This window comes from Crocodylus porosus, unplaced genomic scaffold, assembly GCF_001723895.1.
Source record: "Crocodylus porosus isolate Cpor-Errol unplaced genomic scaffold, CroPor_comp1, whole genome shotgun sequence".
In the NCBI taxonomy this organism is placed as follows: Eukaryota; Metazoa; Chordata; order Crocodylia; family Crocodylidae; genus Crocodylus; species Crocodylus porosus.
Genome location: NW_017728935.1, coordinates 7,547,485 through 7,559,668, shown reverse-complemented (window position 1 = coordinate 7,559,668; position 12,184 = coordinate 7,547,485). Strand labels below are relative to the sequence as shown.

General features: G+C 51.5%; 1 protein-coding gene across 2 annotated transcripts in view; it reads right to left on the bottom strand.

The window, feature by feature from the left end:
• Positions 1-35: 35 nt before the first annotated feature.
• LAMB3 (laminin subunit beta 3) overlaps positions 36-12,184 on the bottom strand; it is a 41,579-nt gene continuing 29,430 nt past the window's right edge. For both annotated transcript variants that reach the window (XM_019546858.1, XM_019546857.1), the window contains exons 16-23: positions 10,045-10,253; positions 8,478-8,681; positions 8,112-8,256; positions 4,763-4,970; positions 3,393-3,534; positions 2,720-2,896; positions 1,807-1,960; positions 36-196 (exon numbers count right to left, since the gene is read on the bottom strand). In XM_019546858.1, coding sequence (XP_019402403.1) covers positions 63-196; positions 1,807-1,960; positions 2,720-2,896; positions 3,393-3,534; positions 4,763-4,970; positions 8,112-8,256; positions 8,478-8,681; positions 10,045-10,253 — 1,373 coding nt within the window. In that variant the 3' untranslated portion in view covers positions 36-62. The remainder of the gene's footprint in view (positions 197-1,806; positions 1,961-2,719; positions 2,897-3,392; positions 3,535-4,762; positions 4,971-8,111; positions 8,257-8,477; positions 8,682-10,044; positions 10,254-12,184) is intronic.

Here is a 12,184-nt window from a genome sequence, read left to right as displayed (position 1 = left end):
TGTCTGAGCAGAAGGCGGACAATGCAATTACCCGGTGAGATGGAGCCCCAGAAGTTCATTTATTAGCAGCTGTCATAGTATGAGATTTGTTTGTTGATAGAATCTCGTATCTCTTCCACGCGCTTCTCCAGGCCTGCCAGGCTAGCTGACTTCAAGATGAATGCTTTGTTGCCTGCCTGAATTTCTGTTTCAATGGCTGAGGATAGAAACAGAGTTAAGGGCTGAGAGGCAAAGAAAGAGACAAAGACATCACCCCCAGCCATGCCCTAGGCCTGCAGCACCTGTCTGAAAATGCATTTCTCAGCAAATAGTGTCAGCGCTTAGCTAGCTGCATTTAGGTTGTGCCGAAACCCACCCTCTCAGTGCCTCATAAAACCAAGCCCAACCTAGGCTATATAGGGTGTTTGAGCTCCCTTGCACTCGGTGTTTCTAAGCTCCATCTCCTTCAGACAATGCCACTGAAGTTGCTGGGAGTTTTGCTGCTGACGTCAATGGGAGCAGACGCAAGCTCATAACGTATGCGCATCATGTTTGCGAAGGGAAATTGCACGCTGGCCTATTTAGCAACATCAAGATTCCTTGCTGTGCTTGGCAGCCTACAAACAGCCCTAAATGCCTGGCATCAACAGCAAGCAGCAGCATCGTGCGAGGTCCCTGGCACAGAGAAGCGCCTTCGATGAAAGACATCCACTTGCTTGAGCAATGCGAGCGATGCCCAGGCCCCAGCCTGATAACTGCTTGGACGTGGGGCCAATCAATCAGTCATTCTCCACCAACTCAGAGGGTCCCAACCTTCGGTGACAGCACTAAATCTGCTCACTGGCCAGCATCTTCTTTCAGCAAAGTCATTAGATTTGAAAGCTTAAAACAGAAGCGAGTGCATGGAGCAGGAGAGCATTAAAGGCAAGCTGGGACTGGGATCTTCCTAGGCATACATTTGCTTTGAAGTCAGGTGTTTCTTCAGCACATCCTAGACTCCCTCAAGGTAGCCTCTGTCCCAAAAGCAGTAAAGCATTCATGCAGGGTCCCCGGAGCACTTCACAGCCCACGCTAAATCCAGGCTGGCATAGCATAGCTAAGCTAGCCAGGTAGGTCACACTTCCTGACTGCACTGCCTGACCTGAATAAGAGGACAGGTCGCAGAAGGCTGTTTGAGATCCTGGTGGCAGCGCGCTAGTTTTCGCTCTCCTGCTGCAAGCTCAATCTCAGCAAGACTCCAAAGCACCTGTGGGTTTGGTGGGTGCTTGCCCCAGTGCCACAGGTTCATAAAATGCTCATGTTACTGGCATGGAAGGTCCATAGAATGAAATTATAACACTGATTTCACCCCAGGGTGGCCAGGAATAAATGTGGCTTCTGTTACACAGCAGACTTATACAGCAAAAGTAATGACTGGAGCTGAGAAGAATGCAGTATAATTCAGTGAAGTGGTGGAGACAGTAACGAATCACTTAACCGCAAATGGCAAGGATTAATACAAGGCAGGCGATTCTCCTTCATGGTTCTCATAACCAGCGAAACCAATTTTCTAGGTTTCTATGGGCAACATTTTCCTCCAAGCTCTTTGCTTAGCAGGATATTTTGTGCATCTGCAAAGCAGAGCCTCTGGTTCGAGACTTGCTTAGATTGGGAAAATCTGCACCAGCGTAATTGCATCCCATTCCTCATGCTAAGCAAAGCCCACATCAGTATGTGATGCTGCTTCACAGCCTCTCGCTATTGAGTACACCGCTCCCCTCCTGCACTCAGGAGTCAGCAGCCCTTCCACAAATCATGGTCTGTCAATGCCTGCACAAAACCTCTTACTTTCCATCCTGAGCATCATTTCCAGAGTTTCTTCAAAGATTGCATTTGCCTCCATGCTAATATCCTGGATCCTGCTGCCCTGTACTCCCTGGACTGAAGTTTGGCCCATCCGCCTCTTCAGCTCGGCATACTTTTGTTTCACCTGATCAAATCCCTGTGAGAGAGAGAATGAGCAGTGCACGTGAGTTCAAGCAGATGCACAAGGGGTCCGGTGTTGAATCTGCCTGTGGAGCTTTGCATCGTCGATTATCCTTGTTACTATTACGTAAGTGCACAATAAATTAACGTGATGCTCTAGACAACAGTCAGGCTGTGTCTTGCTCTCAGGGTATCCCTAAACCCATGACTGCAGGTGACTGAGAGGGGCTGGGCAAGCCCTGTTTCTTCTGCTCTTCCTCTAAAGCATCTGTTATGCCCTGCTGTCAGAAGCAAAACACGGGCCATATGGATCATTGGTCTGACATAGTGAGGTAGTTCTTACTTCTTTATAACCTTCACATGTGTCGGTGGTTTGGTGGTATCTGGGGCACAACACACAATAGGGATCACCCCCTCTCAGAAAGGCCAGTGCGAGTGCAAACGGATGCTGCAGTTACCCTGGAACAAACTATTTTACCCTGGGGGAAAGTGGAAGTGTATACACATCCATGCCCATTGTTCCAGGATAAATCCTAAAAAAAGTTTCCCAGTTAAGAGGTAGTAACAGGTTATCCTGGGATATTGCCAAATACGTCTGTGCAGTTCTGCTGCAATCCCACCGCTGAAGCAATGGCAGAAAAGCAGTAGTGTGTTCAGCCACTCGCTGAACCCTGATTAGAAAGGTGATGTATGTACACACCACTCCAGGAATATTTTTGTTACCCCGGGACAAACGCAACAAGTCCTTCCTGGGCTCCCCGGGATCTCTGCATACCTGTTGCGCTCGCCAGGCTTGCTCACTGGCACCCGCCGCGCCGTCCCGTGCATCTGCAGCCCGCAGCCGGTTCTGCTCCGCCTTATGCCGCAGCTGGCCGAGCCTCTCCGTGAAGCTGTCCAGCTCAGCAGTAACCTGCCTCAGGTTCTTCTCAGCTGGGCCAAGGACACTCTGGATCTAAAAGCCAACAATACTGGTTATTTAAAAGAAAAAACTGATCCCACAAACACATGAATGAAATGGCCAGTGTTGTGGGCTGCTCTTCGTACGCTATAGCTGATGGGCTGGTGACTGCAGCAGCTACCGGTCAGTCATCCGGGGGCCTTTGTGCTAGGCAGCGCACAGCTGAGCACAGCAAGGACAGCCTCTGTCTCTGGGTGCTCGGAGCCCAGGACTGTGACAAGACTTACTAGGGGGATGTGCCAAGAAACAGAGCAAGGCTGCAGGGGAAGAAAGCATGGGGGCTAGGGGGGATCAGACTTTTTACAACTATGCCAGCTCCTTGGACACACTGGGGGAGTCTCATTTTCCCAGCTGGGTGAGATGGAAAAGGGCAGTAATCGAGGCTGCCTGGGAACCCACGCAGAGCGACACAGCCCTCGGCTGGGGCCTCCACGAAGCGTTGCAAAGGAGCCACCCTGACAACGCGGGAAATTGCACAAGTATCGGTCACCTCATCCAGGCGATCCTGGACAAACTGGAGGGAGTAACTGGAGCCCCTGATCATCTCCTGGGCCTCCTGAAGCACTGTGCGTGCTTGTCTCAAGTTCTCCGCCACCTCTTCCACATTGCCCTCGACTGCATTGGCCCGGTTCCTGGAGAAACGCAGCGAGGAATCGTGAGTGTGTCAGCATTAAAGACAAGCAAGCCAGTCAGCTACGGCTGCAGGTCTGAAGTGAAGATGGTACCAGCGTATTTAACAAATAAGGGAGCTGCTGTAAGCCTGTAATAGAAGCTAGACATCCCAAAGCCGCTCTTCCTTTACCACTGGATCAAACTTCCTTTCAAGAGCAGCCCTGCTTTTACTTGGTACCCTTAGGTGGGAAGGGAGAATAAAGCCCTCCTTTAAAAAAAAATGCTGCTAATTAGCAACGTGGGGCAAGAGGAACCATCTCGCGGAGAGCAACTTTTTGTGCCACGAGTCGCTTCCACGTGACGCTGTCCCAGTTTGAAGTGGGGCCCTGCAGAATAAAAAATGGTAAGTAATAAAACCTTCCTCTAGAAACATTCATGCAAAGCCTGTCTCCCGTGTCTCACCACTCTCAGCAGATTACATAGGTATCAGATGCTTTCAGGAGGTTTATGCTCTTATCTTGCTAACCTTCTCTCCAGGTTATTGCTACAATAGACTCGCTAGAAGACAAACAAGATGTTCCAACTTCACAAGGGCACTCCATGACTATATTTTTAAAAGGACTATAAGACAATCCTCCCAAGTTTCACCATATAATCTTCTTGTTCTTCCCTCCTTAACAATTATGCAATTATGATGTAGGTCACCAATAGTGAAAGACACGCGACACCAGGTACTTCTCATCACAGGAGCTCAGGAGAAGCAAAGTATATGTATATTTGCACCCTCCTACTTAGATAAAGGCCTCCCTGCCCCTGTGCCTATAATGAGAGGGTGTCAGACTTATTATAAGCAACCAAATGTATGATGCGTGTTCTGCTTTCAGGTAGAGAGAGCAGGTGAGAGCAGAGGCCCCTTCTTCTAGGCCCTGTAGAGACTCACAAATGTGGGGCCAGAGCCTCAGCTGGTGCAAGTCAGCAGATCTCCACCAAAGTCACTTGTACCCACAGAGGATCTGGCTGGAAATTCAGTGAAAAGGGACCTTGGTTACCTTGCGCCATGTAACTTGGGACAGGAGCAAGAGAGACAGACTTGGGGGGTGATGGGGGGAGCAGCTCACTGGAAATGGGTCTCCACAAAGACCTCCCTCCCATTCACGGAGGAGTGCAACTGCAGGACCACCCCCACCATCCCAATGGATGTCTGGCCCAGCTCGCATCCAGTTAGCCCAGGCACGACGTGCAGCTCACCTGGCTTGTTCAGCCTCCTGCTGAAGCCTCTTAGCCCTAGCGACGTCCTCAGCCGTTCGGGCGAGGATGCTCTCCGGGCATTGCAGCTTGGCCGCCAGGCTGCGGATTTCAGCCATCTTCCTCAGGATGGCAGCCGTGTCAGCTGGGAGACGCAGCGAGAGCACGTAGTTGCTGACCTCTTGGATGGTCGCGGGGTTGGTGTCTGGGTCTAGAGAATTTGCCAAAAAACACAGAGTTGGGAATGGGGGCAAGAGCAGAGGAAGGGCAAAGCGTATCATTTGGGCCAGGAGAGTGAAGGAGAAGGCCACCTCGCTGGGAAGTGGAGACACCAGGGTTGGCTTCCTCTGGGCCACGCTGCTTCCTCCTCTACCACGAACTGGCCAGTCCCTAGAGCAAACTCCAGTGTTAGCACGGTCAGACTCAAGGCACCTGACTTGACCCACTTGCACCCGCGCTGGGATGGCACTGGGAGCACGCCCTGCTGCTACTGCTCCACCTCGCATCCACTCCCTGATGGACAGACAGGAGCGGTGCTGTGTCCCTCGGGAAGTCCACGCTGGGGGGGTCCGACCAAGGAGAGGGGTATTTAGCACCGTGTCCGCGTGGGTTCAGCTGCTCTGGCCTGTGAGCCTCGTAGGCCTTGTTTCTGAGAGACAACAGGCTGAGCTGCACTCTGCACAAGTTAGCCGCTTGAGCTGCACACGCCAACAAGTCAAGTCAAGTCAGTCCCGAGGCTGCTGCGACCATTGGAGCGCCTTAGACGCTCTGTATCATGAGTGATTCTTCAGGCTAATGACAAGTCTAAATTTGTCCCCTTCTTTCTCTCTCTCTTTTATTCTGAATCCCTCAATTGCAGGTGCGCAGCAAGCTCTCCAGCATCTGCCACGCATTACAGACTTTGCTGCTCTTTTCAGGCTTTGCAGCATCACGACGATGGACGGATCAGGCTTCTTGCTCTATGGCTCTACATAGCCTTCTCCAGGTTTCCCTCCTGTCTTGCTGGGTGGCACCCGTGTTCTCATTTTACATGAAGGTTATGCCAGGGGCTAGGGTGTCCCAAGAACACCAGTTACTGTCGCCCTTCACGTCTGTTCCTCTAGATTGGTTTCCTCTACTTAGAATTTCTCATGTTGTAAAAAACTCCAATGGTCTCTGAGCATCTTCCACCAACACTGACTTGGGAACGAGCTGATCCTCTTACCCGTTTCTGCTGCTAATTGCCATAAGGGCAGACAAAACTCAGGTGTTTGGTATTCATTTTTTTGCCTCGATGGTGAAAATTTCCCCCTGCTGCCACGTGTAAAACAAGAAAAGGCTTAAATTTACAGAGAACACTTCAACGAAGTCCAGGACGAGCGCTTTCCTACACTGCTGCTGAAGACAACGGATGACAGGGAGAAGAGATGTGCAAACACCCAAGGCCATCAGTTTGGGACCTGGCTCGTGCTCAGTTAGATCTTCATTCATCAGTAACACCAGGCAGGACTAAATGACCTGATTTTCTTATTCAGCTAATGCTCATAAGCCTGCTGGGTTATTTGAATTTGTGAACGACAAGGCAAACCACTAGCTTGTAGGGTACACGTATCTTCTTTAGCTCAATTAATTGTCTGTTCCAGAAAAGATTTGTTTGAGCATGTTTCTGGTCAACAGGTATCATTGGAAAAAAACTTTCCAGGGTCTGGATGGTGAGGAGAAGTTCCCATCTTAATCGACAGGCATTGATAACCCTTGAAGGTAACTTCCACACACAAGTCATGGAAAATATCCTCTGCTGTAGCTCCTGGGGGCCAGGATGGGCCAGATGGGCCAAGGCAGCTTGCTTGAAAATCTCTCCCTGCCAGGGCCCAGGCTACAGCTCAGTCCCTCGGAGCCATCACTCCAGCCCCTTTCACCAATGCTGTATTCAGCTGATTTTGTTAAATCCCTGAACGGCCACTGGAAGCCCAGCCATGTCTTTCATTGCTGGCTCTGCAGCACAGCAGGCCACAGTCCAGCCATTTCTACCTTTGCTGCAGCCCCTTACAGTGACTCCAGAGATGGCATTTACAGGCCGGAAAGTGAATGGGCCAAGTTCATCTCTGGCAGAAGGCCCTTGGAAGTTGCTGAGCCTACACCAGAGATGAATTCAGCTCTGTGGGATTGGCACCATCAAAACTTGAGTTGGCTGCTCAGGTCATGGTCAGGCTGCAATTTCATTCCTTGAGTGCATTTCTGTGAGAGCTGATTTAAGGCTCCCACACACATCTAGCTGCTGTCAAATACCACTCACTCCACTCCGCTTCCTTTGCAATTTGCCTTGTAAACGTGGTTCCGCTGTATGAGTTCACCAGGCATTAGTCACAGTTACACCCCGACGGTACAGGCTCGGGCAAAGCAAAGGTATCGTTCCCTTTAGAAGAGGTCGTATCAGTTCAATAGTGTTAGACAATGCAATGAAATACATTGGACCCCTAGACAATTCTGTGTGAACAGATACAAAGATAGTATTGGGAACTGCGAGGTATTGTTAGAAGCAGGAGAAACTGCTCGTAGAAAAGCCCTGTATTGTTTAGATCTTGTTCACATGCAGGCTTTAGTGAAACAACGCGTGCAACACTGGCAAACATTTGAGAGCTTCTGGCCCTGTTTTCCTGCAAATCTGAGGCAAGAGAATGATCTAAAACTAGGGCAGGAAGGGACCTGAAGAGGTCAAGCAAGATCACTCCAGGATGAAGCATCCCAGATAAAGTGCTCTCACCTGAATGCAAAAAATCCCAGTGACCAAGAGGCCACTAAACACCATTTCCAGTGCTTGTGTGTCTACAGAACCGATGCAAAAAAGTAAGTGAAAAAAGTCAGTATGACTTAGTCTGGGGCTCCATATGAATCCTGACTTCAAAGTAAAACTGGGAGGCATGAGCGCAGCCCAAGAAAATAGCCAGGCAGTTTTCTCTGCAACATCCACAGCAGCGTGGAAATCCGGCGGTTCTACTTCCCTGCTCATCAGAAAATGTGGCATCTAGGTGAACAAATTTAGGGTGGTCCCAGGGGCTAAATAAACCATGCAAATCCTTTGCCAGGACACTACATGAGATTTGAAGACCAAGCACCTGGCTAGATCCTCAAAGACCTGCTCAGCTGTGCTCGGACATTGCCTGTACATTTATGAAGGCAGGCGAACACCAGTCCAGGGAAATCAGGTACCGACTGGTCTCATTCAGTGAGAAGAGCGGTTCTCCTCTGATCTGCATCTGACCTGCAGGCCTTTGTACCACCATGAGGGTTTTCCATGCACAAGCCAGTGTGCATGCAGCAGGAAGGAGCCCCTCAGAGCCCTGCCCTCGTGCGCACAGGCTGCTGGGTTTACCTGACAGAAAGCTGCGCACTTGCTTAATGAATTGCTGGATGCGTCGGACGTCTCCTTCTATCTGGGTCCTGGTCACGCTCATCTGGTCCCCCAAGCGCCGTGTGTTGCTCTGGATCTGGCTTGCAGCCGTCTCTGCTGCCCTGATCTGCCAACAGCAACATCCCCGACGGAAGTCAGTTTGTAGCAGGCACAGGGCATCCTCGACCCCTCACTTTACCCTCCCCGCCGCCCTACCTGCTTCTCCTCATATCCGCTTCATGAAGGGGACTTCTGTATATCGAACCCAAGGGCAGCTTCTTCTTGCCAGCGCCTTATGTCCTGGGCAACGAGCCCAGGAGCCCACCGCTCTGCGTGCTCTGTACCTACCAACTGAGCAGTCTCCTGAAGACGCAGGTTGAAGCTGCGGAGCTCTCCGGCGGCTCTCTCGGCTGCTCCAACGGCGCCTCTGGACAGGGAGAAGATCCCTCGGCAGGCGAGACCTCCTGCGCACGCAGTCCCATTGCCCCGCGGGCAAAGCTCTCCCTCGCACTCCCCGGGTGTGCAGGGCTCCGCTCGGACCGTGCTGCACATCTAAATGCAGAGAGAAAGGGCAAGGCGGTAAGGAGACCACTGTCCTTGGCGTTACTTGGATGTAATGGTGCAAGGGCCGCAGCACCGTCAGGGGGATGAAATTCCTAATGCTGACCGAAGAGCACACGTGCATGCACAGTCCTTGCTCAACTACTGCAGTAGCCTTCAGTAGGGATGTCAGCGAAAGGTATAGAGCAGGGTGAGCCAAACTTCTGGACCCTTGTAGCCACAGCCCAGCAGGCCCCAGAGTCAGTGATCTGTGCATGACCCCTCTCACTTCAGGACCTGCTTTCTGCTGCCTGGGAGCTGCCTGAGGCTCATGAGCTCTGGCATAGCCCCTGCCCAGTGCATGCCACAGGGCAGTGCGCTATAGCATGTCAGAAAAGACGCACGCTAAAATACCTTGTGGAGTGTGATGGAGGGCATGTCTGTATGGAGCAAACACACTGTACTCCATGTGCCTATGCTCTGCAGAGGTGGATGTGGGCGCACTATGGAGCACAGTCATCTCTTGCTTTGGGAAGTGGGTATGTATAGCCTGTCTGTCAGCTTTCAGCCCAAAGGCTCTAGTGATTCCTGTCCCTTGTCTGTTCAGGCTGCAGGGAAACAGAGGAGGCTCTGCACAGCCCAAAGCAGTCTCAGAAATAACCCACATACTTCAGCAGGTCTCAGTCTCAGCTGTGCAAGATGCCCATCAGTGCACGTCCCCTACAGGACTGGCGGACACAGGGTGTACCCGGTGGAGACACTTTGGCTGCTCGTTTGTCCGCAGCATTGGCCGTGAATGGCACATCAGTGTCTAACAACGCCACTGACGTCCTGCCAGTCCGGGCTCGCAGCACAGGAGCACATGCAGATGCAGAGCTGGCCAGGACCGGCAATCCCCGCTTCCCTGCCACAGGCACTGCTATCGCTCAGGACTGCTCCGGTGCTGCGAAAAGTAATGAGATGAGTGGTCGGTGGTCTCCACAGCAACGGTTCATCAGAAGACGCTGAAGGCAGAGGATATTCTCCGTGAAAGGGGTCTCCATGGCAATAGCAAGGCAGTGCAGGGAGGAGAAAGAAAGACAGGCTTTGACCAGACCCGAAACCAGGCAACACCTGGGTAATGGCAGGTACCAAGGCACTTGGACAGTCCCTGCACCAGCATGTCACCTCCCTTGCCGCGTCCCACTGCACGGTGAGCAAGCAGCACTTGGATTGTGCTCCAGTGATGGCCTCAAGCAGCCCAGGGGCACACCTGCCTGCGGTGCAAGAAGTGGGCACAGCACCTTGTGCTGGGGAGGGCAGAGGCCACCTGAGGCTGCTTGACTGCATGCCTGTCCCCTTGGGCACTTCACATCAAGGCCCGTGTCACTGTCACCTTATTGAGGGTAGGTGTGAGGTTGGGGGAGAAGGCCATATCATCCCGGAGTCTCCTCAGCTTCAAGGTGTGCTCTGCGATGCCTCTCTCAAGCTGCCCTGTCATCCTCTGGCCTTCCCTGGCCTGAGCCAGCAGGCCAGAGGTGCCCGTTATGCGGCCGCTGGCGTTCACGGATGTCTGGTATGCGGTGCTGATGGTCCTGAAGGCTCCTGCAGGAATGAAACCAAACAGAACGGGAATGGCTTCATGACTCAGAAATGCAGCACTGTGAGCTCAGCCACTGACTTCAGCCTGCGGAGGGGGAGGGGGAAGCTGCACGAGTGATTAGTCACCAAAGCACAGATTAAAAGCCTTTTTTCACATAAATACCTTGTATACGTCCCCTCCCAGGGAGCTGCAGAGCTGCCTGCAAAAGCTCACCTCCCGCTTGAGCTAATGGGTTTAGGTGATGAAAAACAAAAGTGTCCCGGGCCCCAACCCTGGCCTGGCTACTTCCCAGCCGTGCTCAGGGCAGGTGGACTCCAGAGTGGGTGGACAGATAGGGGCCAGAGCTGTTCTCCGTTACACCCAAGCGACTGAGGCCCCCAGTAGCTTGGCTTCATAGCTCAGGATGGCATAGAAATTGCCCTATCCCAAGACTGGGGACTGAGAGAAGGGAGGGCAGAACTGTTGCTGCTGCTGTTGCAGGGGCTCTGCACCCTTCAGTGACTGCTCTCTGTTAGTGCAGGAACCCCCCACCTGAGAAAAAGCCTGCATGATGGATCAGAGTGGTTTAAAGTGACTACAGCATGACTAAGGATCTGCTCCAACAAGCGAAAGCAGAGGAGTAGCACCCACGGGGGAGTGAACACACTTGAATGAACTTTCATTTCTTTGTTAGAAAAGAACTCATTTGCTTCCTGCTGAGCTCTGTTTGGAGTTGGCTTTGTACCTGAAATCACATCCCACTCAGTATCCTCCACTCCCCCAACCCCTCGGGCTTTTCTGGGCTTGGCATTGAATGATCTGGATGTTCCCACCCTGCAGACTTAGCCCAACAGGTCTGCTGAAAGGATGGGGGGGCGGGGGGGACTCCTTCCCAGTCCCAAATACATTTCTTAGTATAAGCTTAACCTGGCATGGGTAGCAGAGATTTAAACCAAAAAAGGGGACAAAGACTCTGTAAAGCAGCTGTAAGAAGGCATTGCTGTATCTTAGTCAGAATGGTAAGGTACTTTTGCTCCCCATTTTTACATAAAATCCTTTCATAAACTTCTAGCTTAGTCTGTACCTTGTCTTCCTTAAATAAAAACCAATTTAGAATATACAGTACTTTGTTTGCCTTAATGCTTAATACATTTTTCCCAGACACCTCCCTGAGTGTGGCAGTTGCCCATTCAAATAACCATGGCAAAGTGTTTATTCAAATGTTTTTATTTTAATTGCCTGGGTAAGCAGGCCCCTTCTCAACAGCCAAATGCTACCGTCAGTTTTCTAAGTATAAAGTTCATGATATCTCTCTCCATGTTCTGGCTTTTACAAAAACGTACTCTCCCAATCCTCCATGACAGCCGGCTTATCCATGAAAGAGCATTTCTTCTCTTCCCGCATCCTTGGTCACCAAGGAGATGGAATTGTGCCTGTCTCTCTCCACCTCTCCCACCTCTGTTTTTTATGAAGTGCTTTCCAGCTGCCTTCCCACTAGATCCTCCTCACAGTTCTTCTTTTAGGTCTCCAGTTTTTCCCTGTTCTTTCTCGGGCTAAGGACAGGCATTTGATTCCAACATTTCATCTTTCAAGGGAATGTGCAATGCAGGAAAATGTGAGAGAGAACATCCAGCTGCTGGTCTTGGAGAGTAAAGTCACCTTAAATCCCAAGCTGTCTGGCCAGGAGACTATAAAGAGCTGCTCCTTTGCTTCCCCCATCCCCTTGTCAGAAGGGTTTAAGCAGGAGGTGGCTGCGGAGGGGAGGAAGATGCCTACCACCAGTGGAGTGCGGGTGGGGTGGGAGGGTGAGGGCAGAATGGTAGAAGCTCCATGCCCAGGCTCCCCACTCCTCCATGAATTGGGGTTGTGTTTGCAGCCCCAGCTGCTGACCTGAGACCATGACCAGTCCCAGAACAGCAACCAGGGTTGTGTTCAGCCACCCACTCATTGCAGG